The sequence below is a fragment of the Cucumis melo genome, chromosome 5 (assembly GCF_025177605.1).
Source record: "Cucumis melo cultivar AY chromosome 5, USDA_Cmelo_AY_1.0, whole genome shotgun sequence".
Classification (NCBI taxonomy): domain Eukaryota; kingdom Viridiplantae; phylum Streptophyta; class Magnoliopsida; order Cucurbitales; family Cucurbitaceae; genus Cucumis; species Cucumis melo.
The window spans coordinates 8808718-8833067 of record NC_066861.1 but is presented as its reverse complement, the minus strand read 5'-3'; the positions used below and the strand labels follow the sequence as shown (position 1 = coordinate 8833067).

Sequence of the window (24350 nt, the reverse complement as noted above, 5' to 3'; positions counted from 1 at the left end):
TTCTACACCAAGAAAAGTATACCTGAATGGCCCAAACCCTAGAGAACAACATTTCCATCGTCTGTAAAAATATGCACTACTAGAAAAATGACCTACCATGATAGTTAAAATTTGTCATCTTTAAATTTCTTGACAGCTTTTTACTGTCATTGTATTGCCTGTAAATGTATGCCTATCTATGATAAATTGAGAAAACTGTCACAATAATTATTTTCATGACAAAACATAAATGTCACGTATCAAGTATTATTGACAAATAACAAATGTCATTTTTCTACATTTTATGACAATAACTAACTGTCACCACTTCCTACATATTAGAGTACTTATAATATGTCATTCTTTGTATATTGATGACTATTATAAAATGTCACAAACTTATATATTTTGACATTTTTTTTCTGTCAATAACATGTCAATCATGACTTTCGTCAAATGTCAAGAACAGGCGTAGCATGACAATGATTAAATGTCAATAACAGACATAGCATGATTATAATTAAATGTCAAGAATATTTTTACCTTGACAGTTTTTTTTGAAAATCAAATGTCATATAATCCTCTATTACTACATTTTCTTTTACATGAAAATACATTAAATGACAGTCCCTAATTTTCTTATCGCCCTGTCATTACACAAACCAGTTCAATTACAAAGTATTTCTAATACAACACACCAAAATAGAAGCAAACAATCAACACTTTATAACATTTGTAGAAAAGGATTAACTAATAGCCATTTTTGGTAAAGGGTTTACAATGAAAGACTAAACATAATCGCCTTTTGCTATGAACAAGGTTAAAATAAGTACATTGCAACCAAAATTTTGCTACCAACCCTATAAAAAGTCTTAAAAATCAATTAGTTGCACCATTATAACTTCACTACTCCAATGAATTCTTGCAAAACCTAGCAAGAAAACAAAAGCTCATTTTAGAGTAAGACTCTACATATCAATATAAGAATATAAGAAGGTTTTACCCTTTATAATGCCAACACGAGGAACCAATTCCAGTCCAAGTTAAAAGGAAAAAGAAATTGAATCTACTTCAACCAATTATTAGTTCATAATATGTATCAACATATCCCTCCCCCCCACCCACTACCACTAAAGTATAACTTTGAAGTCATTTTAACTAATATATGAAAAAACTCTTAAACATAGCAATAACTTGTTGTAAAAAGATACTCATAATTGTCATGTTTCTGTAAATCACTTACTTGGTAGCTTCACCACTATAGTAGATCGGATTCGTGCAAGACCTAATCAAAACACATAAGTTAGACACTTTAAATCAACACTATCAATCTGTTGTAAACTACAATAGAGAATATTGAACTACAATAGCATACAACAAATGTAAAAGAAAATCCACAACTTTGTAGTGAAAGTTTTGAACTATAGTAGAAACCAATATTAACTCAAAGAACATACCATCTAAACATGAGTCTCAAGTGTTTCTTTAACAAAAGAGAATATCATAGTTGAAAACTGCATGCAAACCATTAGAACTATTTTCCTCTAATCAATAGATGTTTGAATATTAGACAAAAAAGATCTAAAAAAGTAAATGTTCAAAATGAATATGTACCATAAATATATGGTTAACCTAGTGTTTTCTTCGTTTCGTATAAGGAACTTGGTATTTCGTTGTTTTCAGGTAGGAGATCACTTATTATGGACAACAATTTAGAGAAGCTAGTGCTACTCCAACCATACCTAACCTTTAAGTTGTATAATCTCATGAGGGCTGACAACTTCGAATATTGGTCATGAGTCGATTGAACCATATTCATTGTATTAAATAAATCATTGTGTTCATAATTTTTCTCCACTGTACTTTTCATTCTACTGGTAACATTCTCTGAGTTCAAATCTTCACCTTGCCAGAGTCATATCTTGTAACTTTGATCAATTCCATTGGCGTACAAATGATATCTAACTATTGAGACATCCTTAAAGTAAACAATTCCCACATTTCAAACATGGACATCTTATTGAATTAGAACCTTTGGCATGACACAAACCAAATTGAATAAACCTTTCGACTCCTAAATCATATTCTCTGGACATTCCGTTTTCCATCATCCATGATTTGTTCATTGTGTAGTTATAGAAAACTTGAATCTTCTAAAATTTCCCTGTAACGAACCTGGTGACAAAAGAGATGGATGGCAATCGAAGGAAATCAATCAATATCTACATTTTATAATACATAAATGTAATATAGGAACCACTAAAAACTAGAAGAGCATGCAGAAGATAAAGTACTTGGGTTCATATGGGCTACCATAACTAAAAGATAGCCAGAACCAATTATCATAATTCAAAAACTAAGTTTAATCTAAAGGCTACCATAAATGCGTGATAGCCAGAACAAGTCATCACAATTCAAAAGCTAAGTTAAGCCAAAGGCTATCGTAACTGCAGGATGGCCAAAACCAATCATTTCAAACAAATTTATCTATCATCAATAAAAAAATAAAAATAAAAATACATACCCTAAGTTTCAAGGTCCTCTTTTTGTCCAAGTCATTTCCTCAATCATCTTCTTCATTTCTTCCATTTGTTAGGCATGCATCTCCAACATTCTTCTTTGTTTTTCAATCAATCGTTTAGCTTCTGCAAGCTCATTTTTTTTTTTTTTTGTTCTTTAAGCTCAGTTCTTTATTCTTCAATCTTGGATTGTGAGCACTCAAGACTAGTTATTAGTTCTATAATCTCTCTATAGTGAATTTCTTAAGAATATAAAGTCGAAGAACTGCTTTCACTCTTCCAAGACTTGGGCTTTAGGGCCCCAACCAAGACCTTTTGAGTAGCCTAGTCGTCTACCCAAAATGGTCTCGTATATCTCGTCCCCGAAGAGTAGTTGAGCACATTTCAGGGTGGGTGCAAATAGTAATTCTAACATTTGATTCTCCACACAAATAGTTAAGTTATATAATTAAAGTAGAAAATAAAACACAATAAATCGAGGACGATCTCACTTTTGTTAGAGGCTCGTCCAACTTTAGAAATAGATCATCATGATTCATCGTTACTTAATCCACTTTGAGATGATAATTGTTCATCATCATTATTTATGAAGTTGTCAACGACATGATGAACAACCAATTTTTACAGCACTGTAGAATTGTCAACTCTACACAGAGTGTCATCCTCAATTTGTTCATCCATACGATGTCCGACAACAATTTCTAATACATTCAACTGTTCATTCTTAACATCTTCCACTTCGAGCACATCCAATATACGTTTATTTTGGACCACTTGAATCACTTTTCAACTGGTTCCATTTTTTTATCCTCGAGGTAAAAGACTTGTTGTGCATGGATCGCGAGAATGACTAGTTCCTCAGCGGCCAAAAATGTAACATGTTGATTAATTAGTAGCCTAATTCCATGGTGTCCTATGACTTTTCTTATTGTCTGTGTCAAACCATCTACACTTAAATAGCCAAACACGTCGTCTCAACGGATATTGAACGTTCAACACGTCATCACCATATAAATTGTTATCGGTACCTCCACTGCCACTATTTTCACTGGTTACCATGTCTCCACTATTTTGTGTAATGCGTCAGGAATCACGCTCTACCATATGAACTTGTACCCCACTAGTGATGCATTCATTGTAAGCGCGAACCTCAAATCAAGGTCCCATCGCAAGTGAGAAAAAATCATGGAGACAGGTTTTCTCTTTCATGCATTTCTCGAACCTGAAATTGATGTAAATGAATATAAATTCTCAAATTAATGTACGTTATATATCTTCGCTCTAAACCAATCAGAAAATGCTTGTTGATGTCTTCTATATAAGTCAGAAGTGCTTTGAACTTGATGATATCTTGTCATGGCTCGCCTTAAAGTCGTTCTCTGCAACTAAGGAAAGGCATGCTGCCTAGACCCTCAATGTGTAACACCCTTGAGGTAAACGTTGAGCGTCTAGTAAGCAGAGATAAATACCACCAATAAAGTTTAACCACGGAATGCAAACATATGTGAAAAGACACAACTTCATTAATTTTCAAAACAAGAGTACATTTTTAATACAAAGTTTCTCTTTAGAGTATCATAAAAATATGAGGCATCTCATCCAAGATCACACAGCGTGGATGAGGCATTCCAGTCCAAATCACACAGCAAGAATGGAGTATCATAATGTGTAGGGTACAAAAGTCATTCTATTTTAATTTTAATTGGTTTGTGTATTCCTTATGACTCAATCATTTCTCCCATTCAAGCAACCATAAGAGTACCATGATATATGCACACACATATTTATATATGCACACAATAATTTAGGCATATCCACATTTTCAAAGAGATATCTCCAATATATTTTCTTCAAGAGGATCATTTGCAAGACATTCTTTTATTTGTGAGGGTTACCACTGTATGTATCTTTTAAATTATTAGTTGTCATTTTCTTTCTACACAACTAAATCCAGTTTATACATAAGATTGTGCACTTTTTGGATTAGAAAACATAAGGGGGGAGGCATATAATTCTAATCTCTTAAAGGAACACATTTATAGATTCATTCAAGCCAAGCTTTCGAAATTCTTTTTACGAAGAATAACCACTCACAATCATAAACAGCTAACTTCTGTGTCTAGCCTTCAACTCAAGTTCCCCTTTTGCACTCGCTTTCAGGCCCTTGTCGGATTTCGATTGATTTTGATTCCCTAAGGCTTCAGGATTTTTCAAATTCTCTCCTAGGGAAAACTTATGGTTGGAAGAACAACCTCAAAATGACTGAAATTCCACTATTTATAGACTTTTTCAGGTGGTGTCTGTCCATCTCAGAATGATTACTACTGTCAGCGGTGGAAAGAGGTCCCCAATACTAAAACACCACATGTCTCTACCATATCCTTATCTTGGATTCGGATTAGGCGACAAGGTCAAATCCTTTGCCAACTTCCTTACTTGGGCAATGATGTCATTACTTTCTAGAGAAATGAGTTTATCTCGCAGTGGGGGTTCTTTGCTTAGCCTTTTACCTCCAAGTGCTTCTTCTCGCTTGGACCACCTTCGTCGCATGTAGTCTTATTGCGTAAGATAGTCTGTGATCTGGGCCTCACACGTATCACCCTTAAGTGTTTCCTAAAGTTTAGAATTGTGAGGGTGTATGAAGACAATAACAAAGACTTAAAATAGTGAATGAAATATAAAGTTGAAAATGTGTACTTGCAGTTTTCTGTTATTTCATTATAATTATTGAGGATGTACCAATGTGTGAGTCGTATTTCTTCCTATGATAGAGTTCGTAAAGTTGACGCCTCTAATGGTCGTACTTTCTGCACGAACACTTTAAACTCACCAATTACCTAGCCATCGGGAATGCTATCATCATTTCATTCATCTCTGGTGGATCGATTTTCAATCCCACTTAGATATCTCGAACAAAAAACTCCTGATTCATTCATTACAGATGCTTCTTCAATAGACCCCTTAGGAAGTGCTTTGTTTCAGACAAATTATTTTCACATTCGTAAACTTCTTTCAATGAGATACATCTAACATCACTAACCGGACCAATAACTTTGATTTCATATGGTAGGTGAAAGGCAAGATCTATCATTACGTCGAGGCTGATAGGAGTATTATCTCCAATTTACAAAGTATGATTATGATATCAGATTGTAATCGATCCAAATCACTTACACGTACCATGCTTGCACACAAGTCACAAAAAAAACCACACAATTCAGTAACAACAATGTACACATTTTATGATAGATATGCTTGAACACTAATAAAGGGATGTTGATGTAGCAAAACATAACAATTGTGTGTTTTAAGACTTTATATTTTTTCGTCTCTATGATTCACACATCGTAGAATATTAGAAATGAATCTATCAAGAAACTTAACTGATTTCAGAAACTTGCAAAATGCAATTTTCTTGCTATTAGTCAACATGTATGTTGCATGTGGCTTCACGAATCTGTTATCGACTTCTATAATTAGGTGTATATCATTTCTTATTTTTAAATCTTATAAGTCCAATCAAGTATTTGTGGTATCTTTTATTTTACCTTCAATATTCAACAATATACCAACCAAGTTGTCACAAACATTTTTTTCAATATGCATTACATCCAGTTTATGATGTAATAGTAGTATGGACCAGTAAGGAAGTTCGAAAAAGATACTTCTCTGACTCCAATTGAGAACTCACTTTCTTTTCTTATCTTTCTGTGAGGGATATTTACTTATAACTGAAAATTTTAACAAATCTAGTTGTTTTGAGATATTATGTCCATTCATTACAACTGGCTGAGGCCTACACTCTACCTTTTCATAATGCAGCTTACTTCTATGCCAAAAGTGATTTTCTGGAAGATAACATCGATGTCCCATGAAAGATATTTTTTCTCTTATCCCGAACAATAATTTATCTCTCATGCACATGGGACATGCCTGATACCCTTTTGTACTCCACCCAGATAATTCACCATATGTCAGCAAGTCATTAATTGTCCACAACTAGGTTGCATACAATTGAAAGAACTAATCGGTAAGAGAACCATAAGTACGCACACCAAAAGTCCATAACTCTTTCAATTCCTCAATCAACGGTTGTTGGTAAACATCAATTTTCGTACCAGAAGATCTTGAACTAGGTATGAGCAATGACATGAAGACATTGGACTCTTTCATGCATTTTCAAGGTGGCAAATTATAAGGAATTATCAACACAAGTCATATACTATACGAGGTACTAATATTCCCAAACGAATTAAACTTATCTGAAGCTAATCCCAAATGAACATTCCATGAATTTGAAGTGAAATCAGGAAATTCACAATCAAAATGCTTTCATCCCTCAACATCAGTTGGATGTCTTAACACATCCTCTATTTCAACTTGTTTATCTTTATTCCATCTCATGTCAGACGAGCCTTCTTACGATGCAAATAATTGCTTAATCTCGGTATTAATAGAAAGTGACGCAATACCTTATGCATAATTAACCTTATATCGAGACTCACCACAATTTGAGCAATGTTGCAAATCGCCAAGTCTCTTCCAATACAATATGAAATCTTACTTACACGCATGAATCGACTCGTATCCTAGGCCTAAATCACGCAGCTTTCATTTAGCTTTGTAGAATGAAGTAAGGATAATAGTACCCATTGGAAATGCTGCTTTGAACAGTTCTAATAACATCTCAAAGGATTTGTTACTCCAACCGTTGAGAACCTTGATATGCATCAAATTAACCAAAAAATTCAGGGATGAAAATTCTGAACAACCGGGGTATAGCTTATTGTGTGCTTCATTCAATAACTACTGAAATATGTTTCTTATCTCTTATTCAACACCATTAAACGACATTTTATTCTCTAAACCTTCTTTCGTTGCTTCTTCAAGTTCAGTCGAAACTTGTAAAATATTAAGCATACCCAACATTTCATTTTCTTAAAAAGGGTTATCACTAGTTCCTTCATCAAAACCTTCTATACCTCTATGCAAGTTCACTGGTTCTCCATAATACACCTAATTTGTATAGAAGGGGGATATTCAAATTGTTAATAGATGTCGCTCCATACCCTCTAAGGACTCCCAAATTGAGTTCTACATCTCTTGCATGGACACCATCCACATGAAACTTTACAACCTTTAAAAATTGGGACACTCCCTCTCTCTACTCAATCGACAATTTATTTACAAGTTCGATCCAATCTTTGTTCATCATTAAAGACCTAAAACATAAATAGATTTGATTGTCGAAAGTTTGAGAAAATGGAGTTGAAAGGATTAATTTCAAAAATATTATCCGAGACATATATCATCAACTAAGTGAGTACAACCCGCATGGTTTTTGGTAAGTGACTCCTACGCATAAGTTGTACCGCAAGTTCAAGGAAAAGGAAAAAATTCTAAGACATAACAACACCTTGATGGATTCTTATTTTTAAATGAAAACAAGTTTAGATCTCTATTACTTTTGATGGTGGTTAAGGCAAAAAATGATCAACAATATTTAGCCACAAACCCCCACTTCTACAACAAAATATTAGAACTTACTCCATTAACAAACTAAACCTCATAAGTAACCAATCTCGCAAGTTTTACTAAAGCTAAGTTTAAATTAAAGGCGACCATAATTGCAAGATATCCATAACAAATCAACCACAAGTTACTTCAATCTTTACAAGCTACCTAACACTTTCAACAAACAAAACTACTAACAAATTAAGAACTTAGTTTAAACTAAAGACTACCATAACTACAGAATAACCAGAATAAATCAACCACAAATTACTTCAAGCTAAGTTTACAAGCTAGCTAACACTTCCAACAAACAAATCTCCTCACAATTACCTTCATCAATCCCATGAACAAGCTAGCTAACACTTCCAACAAACAAATCTCCACATAATTTCCATCATAAATCCCATGAAATCACCATGAGTAAAACTAACAATTCATCAAACAAATTCAAGTTCTTAACAAAAGGGTTTTTAGGCCAACTTCTACGATCAATTAATAAAACAAATCTCAAAACAAAGTTTACAATTCATCAAACAAAGTCTCAAAACAAAGTGATTTTGATTCTTAATCTTTCTTAAATTTACTTCCAAATTCTCCATTATTTTCTCTAATTTACTATAGCCCCTCCGCTAATTCCCTCCAAAAAAAAAATCATTATACCCCTCTAGTTCATTATACCTCTCTCCAATTTCTCAAATTTATTTATTTCTAAACATTTTCCTAAACCTAAATATTTCTAAAAAAATTTCTTAAACACTTCTAAACATTTATTTCTAAACCCTAAACCTAAATAATTATATAAATAACATTTTCGTAAATCTAAATCAACAAAATCAAGCATTCAAAATACAACAAATACATAGCCTCAAGTAAACAAAATTGATTTCAAAAACTAATTCTAAAAGTTTTTCTTTAAATTAAACTAAAAAGAAAAAAAGGAGGCAAAACCCTTACCGGACGACGAGCGACGAAGGCGACAGAAGAAGACAAGCGATAGGGATAGCGAGCAAAATGATAATGGTGGAGACGCTAAGCGGCGAGGACAGACCGGTGTCGGGCTTTTCGTCTCTCTCAATTTCTCTCCCTCTTTCCATTTTTCAAATTTGTGATTTACAGATCTGAAAGAAGGCTTTATAAGGAAACTCCCGACACTATTCGAAAACATTGGAAGTTTCCACATATTCTCGACGACATTAGTAAAACATCGAGAATAATGCTACCCTCTCGACGTGCCATTTATGGCGTCAAGTAAAAGCCAACTATTAAATAATTGTTTTTTTTTTCAACTTCATGGATGTACACATCGGGAATAGCCACCCAATTCCTAACATGTAGATGCATGGCGTCGGGGAAAAGGAAATAATTATTTAATTATTTTCTTTTTCCAGACATCATGGATGTACACGTCAGAAATAGCCACCCCATTCCTGACATGTAGATGCATGGCATCGAAAAAAAAGAAACAATAGTTTAATTGTTTTCTTTCCACAATAATGCATGACGTCGAGAATTGGGTTGCTATTCCCAACGTGTACATCCATGACGTTGGTAGTGCCCCACAATGCCTGACGTAGTTCATTCAACATCAGAGAAAAGTGATTTCGCCAACGCCCAATTTATTGCGTCAGAGGAGACTTTATTTTCCGATGTCTCTTATCCCAACGCTAAAAAATGCATTAGGATATCCCCATTTTTCTTGTAATGAAAATTTGTTAAATAGGAGAAGATGAGATGTGACAATGGTTGATATATCTTAAAAACAAGGGATGCGACACGGATGGATAGACAACAATATAAAATCACACTGGTCAATTAAGCTAAAATACATCTATGAACATATTATAATATTTGCAAAGGGAATAAGCCAAAAACATATTGATTGTACAAAGTCGGAATCTTTTTGTAAAAGAATTATGAACATATGAAAATTGATGTCTCAAAAGGAATAAACAATGACAAAGATACCAAAAAGTGAGCAAACAGATGCCACAATGATCATACGATGCAATTTCAGTGATATAATCAGTAAGAACAATATTCAAAGAAAACTTGGCCTAATTTCAAAGACCGACGATATGGGACAAACAAAGAAAGAATCAATATGAACATTATTTATTGAAAACTCAGTTTAATTTTAAAGATCAACAAATATTGGCCAAATAATGAAACAAAAATTGAAACAATATTCATAAAAGACACTCACCCTAAATTTAGAGACAAAATGAAAATAGAGCACACTAAACCGTAAACACGATGACAAAATCATTTAAATCAAACTTAATTTCAAAGACAACAACAATGGATAAAAAAAAGAACTAAATCTGTAACAAGGTTTTTTTGGAAATATTATTCATCGTCAGCTGGGTAAGGGAAAAGAAAATTTCCTTTGATCCCCCTACCAAGCTCCATAATGCCTTCTACGACCCCTACCACTCTCTAAAGGCTACCAATCACCCCACACCCAAGCACAGTCGTCCCTCAACCAAACAAATTAGACTGAAATGACAAAGGAGTAAAATGTTGGGAAATTGACAAAAACGACACAACTTACGTTAACATTTCAAAGGTAGCGCATTTTTAAAAAATTTACATGCTTGATGATTTTCTCAGACAATCTCGGTCGGGTTCCTATAAAGGATGCATGTTAGTAATGAATGGACTCAAATCCCCAACCTCATTCAAGACATCATTGTACTTTGAGATTAACTGAACGTTGGGCTCATATGACAGCAATTTAATATTTTTTGGGTCATTGGAATAGTAAATGACGTCAAAGTACTCCTAGATTGATAGAATGGTAGTAATACCTTAGAAACCAAAGCCGCTACTTGAGACACATCATCACCGATTAAAAATATTGAAGATTTTCTTGATTACTAATAACAAAAGAAAATATAAAGAGTTTCACGTTATACAAGCACCTTAGAATTAACTCATATTTAGTAGAATTTATCGCACTAATTCTATATATTTCTCCTAAAAACTCCTAAATGTTTTACTAACATCGACATTCAAACCTTTCATTTGACCTCTTATACTTTCTCAATCTCTTTTCATTCCCCACCAAAATAAACAAATACACGAGACATCCTACAAATATGTAAAGAATAATTAAAAATACAACCAAAATCTCGTGGTGAAATCATTAAAGCTCAACCGAGATTTGAAATCCTATACTAATCTCGAGGTAAAAATAAAAAAACTCGACCAAGATCTTTAAATAAGAACCATGTTTTGTTAGATCAAAATTATACTTCAAGAATTCAACAGAAATCTAAATTTGACCTTCTATAAAACAGAAATGATTGCTAGCCTAATTAGTATGCAAATACAATAAAAAAATGTAATTTATAAACAACAGTAAGCTATATTCACTTTAGTTTCTTTAATGGGTTCGAAATATATGAAATGTGGGAGGAAGGAAAAGAGAGAAAGCCCAAACAATTGTAAAAAGCTTCTTGGGAATTGGTGGTGAAACTTCTTAAGCAAGTCATGTCATTTTTAATATGATGATAATGTTTTCGGTTATGAGGACATTTTCATGATCACAATCGAAAAATTAAACTCAGGATGCACTATGTTCACAAAAACCGAGAAAAACTCTGACACGCGAAATTACATTACATCTCGAGGTCGATTCTGACCAAGATTGCCTGAGAAAAAAAATGTAAGTTTTTTAAAAATGTCCTACTTTTGAAATGTAAAACCTAAATTGTGTTTTTTTCATTTTTCCTAAAATGTTTGTGGTGACAAGGGTGTACAATGTTTAGAGTGTCGAGAGGAATAAGAACAAAGGACAATTTTGGAATGACAATGAGAAGAAGGAATTGGATGAAACCCCAAACGAATGTAAGTCTATAGATTTGTGAAGATGTAGCCCCTTACATGCAAGAAGACTACAACCCTAAACGTGGATCTATAGATATGTGACAAAAGTTAACAATTGGGGACTTGTTAGGGGGTAAGGAACTAGATCTATCTTCAATGACGATTGAATCAACAATATCGCCTTGGGGAGCTCCAGTTTTGTTTTTCAAGAAAAAGAATGGTACTCTAAGGTTGTGTAGAGATTACAAAAAGCTGAATAAGGTCACGACACGTAATAAGTATCCCCTACCACGTATCCATAATTTGTTTGATAAGTTGAGAGGTGCACCAATGTTGTAACGCCCCAAAATAAGGTAATTTTAAATTTAATTATCTTAACTTTTAATTTTAATCATGTTGGAATTGTTGGGGTTTTATTTTGTGGAGAATTGGTTGATTTTTGAAAAAATTTAGATTAGTTAAATATTTATTGGAAGAATATTTAATTAGATTGAAGATTTAGAAATTTATGTTATTAAAGTTTTAGTTATTGGTTATTTTGGTGAGATTTAAGGATTTTGATTAATTATATATATATATATATATATAATATAATTAAGTTCAAAGGAGTGGTAAGGTAATTATATTAAGGATAATATAATTATTAGGTATTATATTATTTTTGAAAAGAATGAGGAAAAAGGAAAAGGAAAATAATAATAATAATAATAATAATAATAATAATAATAATAATAATAATAATAATAATAATAATAATAATAATAATAATAATAAATTTTTTTATTTAAATAAGACCTCTCATGATGCATGCCCAATCACTATTCATCATTTCAACCTATTTTCTTCTTCCTCAAGTCAAATCCCTAATGTGTCACCATTCTTCTCCGACCACCGTCGCTACCATCACCACTCATCATGCTTTTCTGTCAAGCCCAATCACAAACCTGAGTTCTTCCTCTACGTCGTCCGTCCCGAGCTGGAAAAAACTAAGATCGAGGTTTGGTCGCGATGTCCCTCCACCACTGCACGCCATCGATCGCGTCAATCTCCGCCCGTCTCTGCTCAACAATTCTCCGCAAGCTACCGTTGCAAGCCGTCTGTCTTTGTTCGACCATTTTCTGTCCAAGCCTTCCCTGAGCCACTCGTAAGCCATCCAAGTCGTGAGCAAGCTGAGCTCCATCTGTTATTGCAAGTCGGGTGTCCCTCCTGGCCATCCAAGCCGCACGCGCAACGCCTGAGCCGCGAATCGCATGCAAGTTGTTCCCTAGCAAGTTGCGAGTAGCTAGCCGAATTCCTCTACACCCGAGTCGATCCCCTTTAGCCGAGCCGCCCAATAGCTTCATGCCCTATTTTCACCTATGATGAATCAATTGTGGTAAGTTTTAATGGGTTTTGGGTAATACCCATGAAATGTTAATGTTGGATTATATTTTTCATGAAGGATTGGTTAGATCTAATTGGAAGAACTGAGAACTGTGATTTTTCCTAAGTCAAGGATAATTTGGATTCAACCTCAACTTTAGGTTAAATAGATTTTTGGGTTTTAAGCAACTATTAAATTTTTTAACTTAGTTACTTTTTCCCTTTTTATTTAGGGCCTATTACTTGACTGTTGCTATTAGGAATAATTTTTTGTTAAGTTATTCTCGAGGTAAGAGATTCTCATATTAGATCTTCGTACTGAAGTTAAGAGCTTGCATGTAATTTCTCCATTATGCATTGTTGTAGCTGTGATGCATAATGTAATGATGACTGATAGTTATGATTGATATTATGTTGATGATGATGACTAATTTACATTAATGATGATGCATGAAATATTAATCACATGATTAAGGACGTTAGGATAAATATTCATGCTATGTTTATATGTTTACGATGCACTACATGCTATGGATGGGTGTTCTGTTAACTTTATCTATTAGGGTCATACCTATATGGGTGTCCCTCGAGATCACCACTTTTTTATGATTGTGTGGTTTAACGCGACCACCAGTCTGTCATGATATGTTATGTATATGAGTGGTCCAATGGGGTCATTTACAGCTCGATAGTCTTAAGTGTTCTTTCAAATTCACTAAAAACCAGTTTGTCTTAGGTGTTCCTTTGAGTTCATCGAAGACCAATTCTGTCATAGGTGTTCCTTTTGGGTTCACCGAAGACTAGATGTGTTCCTATGAGATCATTAGATTGCGTGCGTTCGGGAGCGCGCCAATTTAGGGGTACTTCTTTACATGACCTTAATGGAAAGTTAATAGATACCTAGCGAGACTAGTAGTAGGTCCCTTACTGAGTATATGTTTACACTCACCCTTTTTATGTTTAATTTTTCAGGTAAATGTAGAGGTAGAGATATAGAGAAGCTGGCAAATGACAAGAAGTGACCGCAACTTGCCAATAGGAAACTTTTTGCTTCCACTTTTACTTTACAGTTTTGATTTTAATATTTATGTATTTTTTGTTCATTTATCTTTAAAAATTAGATAGGGTTCGAGCTAGTATTTTATTTGTTAGATTTATTTCTACATAGTTTTATTTATAATTTATAAATGAGTATTGAGGTGTTTTTCAATGCAAGTTTAGTGTTTTTTTTCATTTTGTTAAGAAAGCTTTTATTTCTTTTAATAGTAGTGACCTCTGTTTAGTACAAAAGGTTGGATCGTTACAAATGTTCTCCAAGATTGACTTAAGATTAGGCTACAACCAGTTAAAGCTTAAGGAATTAAATATTCCAGAGGCAACCTTCAAAGCTAAGAACTAGAGAGAAGCTCACCATCCCTTTCCCTTAACTTGTAAAAGAGGTAAGGAATGTATTTGCGGCTCGACTCACCTCTAACTTTTCCTTTTTTGTATTTTGTAATGTATTATATGAATATTCTTAATCTTATGGCCGAAAGGCCTATATTATCAATACAAGACATATTTATTGATATGTAGTTTAAGTATGTACTATGTGTTTGAGAAGGGTTCTTTAAGTATAACATTCATCGTGTTTAGCCTAAGCTTAACTCATCGCTTGGCCAGTGCTCATCCCTAAATGCTCGAGAGAGTAAGTGGCAAAGATCTAGCTAAACACGTGCAGAAGAGAGTGAGATGACAGAGAGCACCTACTGATCCTCTTTATCTCTCCCCCATCCCCCCTCATTTCTAGGCTTTCTTATTATTCTCATTGTATAACTCTCTTGTACTTTGAGCATTATTATTAATAAAGAAATTTGTCTCCTTTTCAAAAAAACACACATAGAAGGGAGTTTAAAAATAAACTTCGTTCTGGCGGTTTGTCTCCAATCATTGTGTTCCGAGAGGAGAATAAGTGTGGTGTTTAGGCATTGAGAGGTTGCTAGCATTAAATAGCAAGGTAAATATGAAACTTATAAATAAGGAAGTCTAGATATATAGATATATATCGCTTGATTGATCTTTTACCATTTGTGTCCCAAAAGGAAAATAAGTGTATTATTTAGGCACCGAGAGGTTGCTCGCCTTAAATATAAGATGGTTAAATGATCTATATCACATCAAGTTGTATCTCACATTTAAATCGCCTATAATGCAGAGACTTTCCTTCATTTTTTTAACGCAAGTTAGTTCAGTTTCCATAATCATACCATTTCATTCCCCTCTACGAAACCCTTTGTGTAAATAATTAGATTAGTATACTTTTATACTTATAATGTATAGAATTTAGACCGCCTAATTTAGAAGTAGCCTTTATAACTAAGTTTTGATAGAAATTTCTTATGTTCAACCCTGGCTTACCCAAGAAACCTCTTGCTTCACTTACACTTAGGCAAGCGTGAGGAAAGCTTGTACTAAACGTAGATCATCATGAGCTTAGCAATGCATAGGTAGAGCATGCATCTTTTATAGCACAACCATAACCTAGATGCCAGTATTAGTCACATTAGTTGAACCTTTCATGATACTTCCACAGATAGGTTTTGCAATGCATAATTAAGCATAAAACCAAGTAACGACCAAGTTTCAAGCGCATTGCAACAAACAAACACCAAGTATCATCCATGCAAGTGTCATACGAATGGAGGTATCCTATACAATGAATTTACATAAGACTAGACCTCGAAATAGTAATCACTATATGTAATTCTGTTAACTAATGAGGTTTCTATTTCACTCGAATGACCTAAGCAACTTAGTCTTGATCATAAGTGTATTATGCACTCCTGTTTATGAAAATTGTCCTTTGATTTATACAAATGAGAGTGGTTGTTTCCGCGAGTTAATAAGGTTATCGTTTTTTGGATTAAATTGAGTTGAGAGCTAGGAACATAGAATTATAAGATGGAATTGACTCCTTCCCAACTTAGAGTAAGTAGACGAGTGTTCCCTTAAATGATGTATCAAGGACCTGAACAGAGGGTCCTACTCTATCTATGGCACGGCAATGATTTCTGTTTATTAGTTAGACCATAAACAAGTTATTCATTAGAGAAGCACTAATATTTAAAGACTAAGAACCTAAAAGTAAGATGGTAATTAGACCCAACTAGTGTCATGGACATTCGGGAACAACTAACTTGCTATTATTGGTCTATTCCCTATTTGAATTTGTGTCCTAAAACTCGTACTTTGTTATTTGATTCAATAAATTTTATTATTGAATGTTATAATCTTAAAACCAATAAGTTAAGGTCCCGAGGCTATTTTACTAAGTTTGTCAAATACACTTGAACTTTATGTAGAGACATAAACATGAATTAAGTTCGAGTTAATAGCCCAAATAGTATATAGTGTATGAATAAGGTTGGGTGCCTTATTCTGGAAAAACACTATGGATGCGGCCCGCTCCGTAATTAGTGCAAACGATGTAATCCTGAATCGTTCATGTAGAGACATGGGAGTGGATTCGTCCTATGTAAATGGTTTAATAAGATTGAAACCCCGAAATAGTCACTTTTAGTTATAACATTGTAAACTATAAACTGACTTTTTCAATTATGATGGCCTAGGTAACTTGATCTTAATCCTGAGCTAACTATGAACTTCTGTTCATTCCGTAGTATCCTTAGATCTGCATAGGTGAGGACAGCTCAACATCGCTGATCCAATAAGCCTCCCATTACAGGGATAAGACCGAGTGGATAGCTAGGGACATAGGGTGCAAGACGAAATTCACTCCTACCCACTTCTGGGATAGTAGATAGGTTGTTCCCTTAAGGACTGAATCCAAGTCTTGAACAAGGGGCCCCACCTTCTCATTGGCCCCGAGAAGGATTCAGGTTTATAGGTTAGACCTTAAACCAATTGTCAAATAGTGGATCAGTGGGTCTTAAGGAGCAAGATGTAATCTTGGGGGTAAAACGATATTTTGACCCAGCCAAGATTACGAACAACCTATGAAGGATCGACTTACCCATCATGGTTATATTAGGTGGACAGAAATATATCTATAGTGAGGAGAGTGCAACTAAGAGTCTTTAGTGGAATAACTCTTTAGTTAACGAATGTTGATTAAGCTTGGTCTAAATGAGTTTAGCCAGTTAATCTCGAATTGTTGGAGCCCATGATCTATAGGTCCAATAGGTTCCCCTACTAGCTCATATGGATTTAAGTAAAAACAAGTATGTTGAAGTAACTCGAATTGTTCGAACTAAGAAAAGAGAGACAAACTGACAAATATATATAAGATATAAGTTGGTAGAAATAAACTTTAAGTTTTGTGTTTAAATATGATTTAAAAGCTTGGAAAATTTTGAAACGGTCAAAGTTGTAAAAGTCAACATATTGACTTTTAACTTTGAACTTTGACCAGATTTATATTCAAATATGATTTGAATTTTAGAAAAATGAATGCAGATTCATACTCGGAAGGTTAAAATTAGTCAAGACGGGTAAAATAGCAAAAAGTCAAAAAGTTGACTTTAAAGTTGACTTTTGACAAAGAAAAGTCAAAGTTTGACTAAGAAAAGTCAAAGTTTGACTTTGACTTAATTGGTCAAATGACCAAAATGCCCCTTTGACTAATTACTTAATTAACTAAAAGTTAATGGACATTGTGGCAGCCTATTGTGAATTAGAAGCCACTAATTTCATTAAAGAGTTAATGAATTGATTAGGTGTTGAAATTATATGAAATAATTTGCATGCAATTTGCATGTAAATTTCATATATAAACTTCTCATTACAGAATGAGAAAGGATGATGTTTTGCTGAAAAATCACCTAAACGATACACCACCTTCCTTTCTCTCTAAGATTTACTTCACAAAACTGAGTCCCATAACTTCGTTCTTGGTCCTGAAATTAGTAGGTCAACTTGGTGGTTGTCCTTGCTCGTGAATTTTCAGGCAAAGAAGAAGTTTTGGATTGAAGAAGAAGTTCAGAACTATAAAAGGTAAATTCATCGTTTACCTTTTATGCTCTTCGTTTAGGTCAATCGCATAGCATGTGCATGTTAATTTCTAAATTGTTTAGATGCATATAGAGCAAAACATGATCTTTTTCCTTCTGTTGTTGCATGTCTCTTGGTGTTTTCCATCATTCCCTACACACAAAAATATATCTATAGTGAGAAGAGCTTAGTGTCTTTAATGATATGTACATACAATTAACGAATATTGATTAATGTGATTTGAGTTCAGTTAATTGATCTCTTATCGTTATATCGTATGACTTTTAGATTTATTAGGTTCTATTAGGGGTGAGCATCGGACGGTCGGGGTCGGTTTTTCGACCAAACCGCCCCGAACCGACTACAAGTCGGCACGGAAGTATGAAAACCGGCCTCGACCGCCGATTCTAACCAAACCGGCCGGTCCAACCGGCGGTCGGTTCGGTTCGGGTCGGTCGATTTTTTTTGTTTTTTTTTTCTTTCTTTCTTTCTTCCTTTCCTTCCTTCCTTCCTTCCTTCCTTTTTCTTCTCCTCCTCGTCCTTCCTTTTCTATGTTCCTTGCTTTCTTTTTTATAAACAAATGATTTTAAAAACTAAGAACCCGAAATCTTTAATGTGACATCATAAAATACTTTTAAAAATCGTATTAACATCCTAGCATTTGTCCAATCTTCTTTATTCGGAGACATATCATATCTATACGAGGCATCTTCATCTTCTAATCTATCAAAAGCTTTTTCAAACTTAACAGCAGCTTCAAGCATCATATATGTGAAGTTTCATCTTGTAGGAACATCAAGACACACATAACTCTTACAAGCAATTTTTTCAAGTTCAATGCACTTTTTTTAAATTTCAAAAAACGAGCAGGAGAAGACCTTATAAATCGCACAGCATATCGAATCCTATCAATACAATCATTATGTCCCTTAAAAGCATCAGTTACTATAAGATTCAATATATGGGCACAACAACGAACATGCAGAAATTCCCCACCAAACAATAATCCTTTATTGAATCTCTTTAAAAGATAAGCAACAGCAGTGTCATTCGAACTTGCATTATCAACCGTCAAAGTCATTACCCTCTCAATGCCCCAATCCTTCAAATTCTTTTCAATGGTTTTACCGATAGTATCACCTTTATGATTCTCAATTGGAGAAAAACTAAGTATTCTCTTATGTAATTTCCAATCAGAATCAATGAAATGGGCTGTTAGGACCATGTAATTAATATTTTGTCCCGATGTCCAACAATCAGTGGTGAGAGAAACTCTATACTTATTTTTTACAAACATGTCTCTCAAACGATTCTTCTCATTAACATACAACTTAAGCACATCTCTAGCCACAGTAAATCGAGATGGAACAACAAATCTAGTATGATTTCCACATGTTAATTTATCCACAAACTTCTTAAATCTCTTACCCTCCACAAACTTAAAGGGCAATTCATCAACTATTATCATCTCAACCAAAGCATCCCGACAACCATCTAAACTAAATGATTCACATACAAGTTGTGAAGAATTATCTCCAACTTTGTCTTTAGGTTTAAAAGCTAATGTCATTTGAGTTTGGTCTCTCTTTTTTTGGTAAGGGTACTTTTTGCAATTTTCTAAATGATGCTTCATAGTTCCAGTACCATTACATTTAGAATGACATGCATAAACAACTCCACAATATTTACATTTAGCACGAGGGTCATTAGGATCACCTTTAAGCCTCTCAAAGTGGTCCCAAACCATTGATTGTTTGACATTTTTCCTTATTTTTGGGGGATTTGGAACATCTTCTCTCCCATATGAATCAAGGTCAACATCAATGGTTTTACGCTTGCCATCCGTATCTTCGTCCCTTACGATTTTTGAAGCTTCACAACTCTCATCACACTCTAACTCCATATCCGTTGAATCCATTTGATTTCACTGTAATGAGAGTAAAAAAAGATATTCCATTTTAGTGTGTTAATTAAGATGGAAGGTTAATTAATAGCAAGAGATATCACGTACACACTTTGCATTCAAAAAATTTAGTCAAATCATCCATAAAAAAATAAAACAAAATCCTAATTAGGGTTTAAGCAGAGATATTAGCATAATAATATCTTTTGAAAAATGCATAGGCTAAGTATGAGATTTGTGAGCAGAGTTAATATATAATATAATTAAGCAAATTGATCAAGTCATTTATTCTAATTCTTTTCTTAAATTGGAGATTCTAAACTCTACCCCGCACTATTTTATTTTCTTCTTAGTATGAGTGTTTAAGTGTTAACTGTTAAGTGTAATATATATATATATATATAAACAAAGCTGGAAGGCTGACAATTAAAGTAGAAATGGACAAAATTAATATATCATCAGTCTAAAGCTACAGTACTCAAGAGACAGAGAGTTGAATTGAAATGTTCATTAGGTTTGAAATGCCAACAAAGTTAAATGGTATATCAGAAGTGTTAAATTACCATGGTGGATATGTACAACACAAAGCTCAAAGAGGGCCCCTCCTCTCCAGCAACAAAAACAACAACCGGATAATAGTTCGAGAAGAGGGCTAAAAATTGAGGAAAACCTAAAAAAAAAAGGGTAGAAAATTAAAAAATTATCTCCATCAGTCCTCCCCTAGTCAAATTAACATTCGAAGCATAGTTTCAAGTCTATTATCTTCCATTACCAATCAGACCCACAAAAAAGGAACACAAAATTCCACCGAAAAGAAGAAACCCAACCCCCAGAAAGATTTCCATCAACAAAAATGTAGCTAAAAGAAATAGAGAACGAACAGAAACAGAGAGAGGGGGAGAGGAGAGACCTGAAATGGGGAGCTCCTCCGCAGAAAGGATTCAACGGACGGCGGACGGCGGACGGCGGCGATTGCGGCCGATGGCGTGCGGACGACAGGACGGGGATTGCGAAAACGCTTCCGAGGACGACTGAATCGCTGATGGCGTGCGAAAAAGAGGAAGATTGGGTTGGCGGGTCGCGAGGATAGGAAATTAGAAAGGAAACCTAATTTACAAAATTATATAATATATATTTTTTTTAAAAAAAAAAAGGGAGTCGGTTCGGTCAGTTTACCAAACCGACCGACCCCCTATATTGAACCGACCGTCCTAAAGTCGATTTTCAAATTCCTAAACCCAAAATCTGACCGCCCATACTGTTTTCCACCCGCCCGACATCGGTTCGTTCGGTTTCGGTCGGTCGTTTCGGTTTTTCGGCCCACCATGCTACCCCTAGGTTCTATGTCTAGCTCGTAAAGGGTATTGAAGCTATTGTATCTTAAATGAAATATGAATCGTTCAATTTCGATTAGAGAAGTTACATTATGTATGTTGATGCATAAATTTTTTAAAACAAAATCGTTACTATTTCATGACTACAAAATTCTTTTAGTATAATGTTGAAAGGTAACACTAAAAAAAGTTAGTGTAGAAAATATCGTTTCTATCTCTCTTTATTTTCCTTTTCCACTATTTTTGTTTTGTATGTTGTTTTGTTAGAAAAATTATTATAAATGACATCATTATTGAAAATATTTAAAATATAGCAAAAACATGGTTAATTTTATTAAATGTAACAAAATACCAAAATATTTACGCCTCATGTAACAAAAACAAAAATCCCCTGAAACCGGTAAAATATTTTTATAAATTTCAGATCCTCTCTTGATATTGCGGACGATTCGTCACTTCTCTTTCTTCTTCTTTGCGATTTATTCATCTTCTTTTACAGATTTATTCAGCTCCTCTTCCAAATATTCTTTCTTTTATTTTTATTCATCTTCTTTTTCTTTTTTCATCTTCTCTTTCTTTCTTCCAGCTTTTCCTCCAAAATATTAAGATCGTTTAAATATCATTTTAGTATAATATAAAAGATTGCTTACCTAGTCAACACGATCGTTCAGATTTTAAGCACTTTTTTCATTGTTTAAAAACAACTACATGATCGGGCGGATATAATCTAAACGACCGCTTACCTAGTCAACACGATCGTTTATATTTGAAACCCTTTTTCTATCGTTTAAAAAGAACTACACAATCGTGTGTATATGATCTAAACGGCCACTTACCATAATCAATACAATTGTTCAGCCTGGTCAACACAATCGTTTAGATTTGAAGCATTTTTTTCCATCATTAACAAAAACTACACAATCTTGTTGATACTACATACATGATCGGATATCATTTTTACACGGTCGTGTATCATTTCTTATACGATCGCGTATCATGATCATTTAGAATAAAAACTACACCTTATACGATCGCATATCATGATCATTTGGAATAAGAATTACACCAGCACGTGTGGCCAATTAATCGTCTTTTAACTATACATTCTTTATATTTTTCGTAGGCCTACGGGTTTTTTTCTTTTCAAAATTGTTTTATACAATATAAATATTTTACGTCTGTTATATTCTTAAAAAAGAATTGTTTTTCTTTTATTAAGAAAAAAGAAAATCGAAAGAAATTGTAAATAGAAGAAATTGGAACGGAGTGTGGACATTCTGTAAATAGAGGACGGAGGAAAAAGAGCCGTTACAGTATTATCCGACGGACGGCGAAATAAAAAGTGAAGGAAAAAAAGAAGCCGTTAGGACGATAGATATTCCGATGCGGTGGAGCGCTTCCATATGTGATCCCAATTCAAAATTTCAAACCAAATACCTTAACGGTCTGAATTTTCCTTACCGGAGCGGCGGAGCCCCTGTTCCCCTCCCTTTAAATAAAACTCCAATTCCACTTTCCCCCGCCTTCAAAATATAAACTCTCAAATCGTTAATATCAATGTTGCTCTGTTTCATCTGACACCACCCTACAATTCAATCTCATTTTCAACCGTTACTCTGCTTCCATCATCATCATCCATGTCTTTCTCCGCTACTTCGTGCCTTGAATGTTCTTTCTCCGGCTATCCAAACACCGATCAAACCCTCATTGTTCGATTTGGGTCTTGTAGCCGCCTGATTTCCCAGTCTCCTTCTCCTGAAATTATTCCAGATGTAATTTTGGAACAGACCCCTTTCACTCTCATAGGTGAGGCTCTGTTTTCTCTTTCTAATCTGCGGTGTCCTCTACAACAACAAGAATTACAGTATCTGGTGAACGAGTTTCTGCGTTCCTTCAACCTCCGTTCCTCCGTCTGCCGAATCATATCTCACAACATTCTATCCTTTGCCCAACAGTTCGACATAAATAACGAGTGGGTCAAAATAGAAGCGAACGTCGATCACATAAAGGAGTATTGGACGGAGGCTCCCCCTGAATTAAACCCCATCTCCACCGTCGGAGAGGAAGGTCTTTCACCGAGAGGGGCGTCGGAGTCGGCTATCGAGAGAGTAAAGAAGCAAAAATTAGATTGGTTTAGTGAAGAAGAAGAAGAAGAAATTGGAGACTGCTGCGTTTGCTGTGAAGAGATGAAAAGAAAGGGAGAGGAGGTGAGAAGGATTCCATGCGGTCATGTGTATCACAAATCGTGCATCCTCAAATGGCTTGAAATTAGTAACTCGTGCCCATTGTGTAGAGCAGCGTTAGAACCATGACGCGCCATCTTTTTACATTCTGGTATTGAGAATTGTCTTAATTCTCTTTTTATTTTTTAGGGTTCTTCTTTTCGTTTGGAACATGAATTACTGCAAATATATATTGTGTAAGAATTGGTAGTGTTTTCTGATATTTAAAACTAATAGACCGACGCTAGTAAAAGAAAACATAACAAAAGAAGTGAGCTAAAACAGAAAATGGGGGAAGAAAAATGTACAGGAAAAATAACGTGTTGGAGAGTTTTGGTGTCTGAGTGATGAATTTTTTTTCCAAATTAAGAAGAAAAGAAAGAGGATTCTTGTTTTTGAATAATCAAATACGGAGGAGCCTAAATAACATGGTTTCCCATCATATTGGGCAAAAAAAAATTTTGTTTGAGGCCAGTAGTGTTGGACGGGGAAATATATAGCAAATTGGACGAAGTATCCCAGTATAAGAATGGTGTAATTGGAAATCTGATGTGGTGCAATTCCTATTTGGCCACCAAAATTGATCTCTAAGCTATATGTTGTCTAAGGTTGCAGATCCCCAGACAAAATTCCCAGGTTTTGTCTTCTCTCTCAATTATTCCTAACATTTTGGTTGCAGTTTTGTGTAGTAAAATCTATA

The 24350-nt window shown here is 34.4% G+C and overlaps 2 protein-coding genes across 3 annotated transcripts; one reads left to right on the top strand and one right to left on the bottom strand.

Moving 5' to 3' along the window:
* Nucleotides 1-493: 493 nt before the first annotated feature.
* Nucleotides 494-21189, bottom strand: LOC127149619 (uncharacterized). 2 transcript variants are annotated; one of them, XM_051085436.1, is made up of 4 exons: nt 21005-21189; nt 19908-20764; nt 1223-1264; nt 686-910 (listed from the first exon to the last, which is right to left on the bottom strand). In XM_051085436.1, exons 2-4 carry the CDS (start codon nt 20107-20109, stop codon nt 852-854), a joined length of 303 nt encoding a protein of 100 aa, XP_050941393.1. In that variant the 5' UTR covers nt 20110-20764; nt 21005-21189; the 3' UTR covers nt 686-851. The 2 variants fall into 2 exon arrangements, with proteins under 2 accessions (XP_050941392.1, XP_050941393.1); XM_051085435.1 differs by lacking the exons at nt 19908-20764; nt 21005-21189 and adding an exon at nt 8967-9202 and having other exon boundaries at nt 494-910.
* A 1876-nt stretch (nt 21190-23065) lies between these two features.
* LOC103497006 (uncharacterized) lies at nt 23066-23740 on the top strand. The gene has a single exon (XM_008459055.2). It carries the CDS (start codon nt 23066-23068, stop codon nt 23738-23740), a length of 675 nt encoding a protein of 224 aa, XP_008457277.2.
* The last annotated feature ends 610 nt before the right edge of the window (nt 23741-24350 follow it).

Coding starts and splice junctions, on each gene's coding strand:
- LOC127149619 (XM_051085435.1), bottom strand. CDS start 9,192: ATGTGGAAACTTCCAATGTTTTCGAATAGTGTCGGGAGTTTCCTTATA. Junction 1,265..8,966: donor CCTTCGTCGCTCGTCGTCCG/GTAAGGGTTTTG, acceptor TGTTTTGATTAG/GTCTTGCACGAATCCGATCT. Junction 911..1,222: donor TATAGTGGTGAAGCTACCAA/GTAAGTGATTTA, acceptor TTTTCTTGCTAG/GTTTTGCAAGAATTCATTGG.
- LOC103497006 (XM_008459055.2), top strand. CDS start 23,066: ATGTCTTTCTCCGCTACTTCGTGCCTTGAATGTTCTTTCTCCGGCTAT.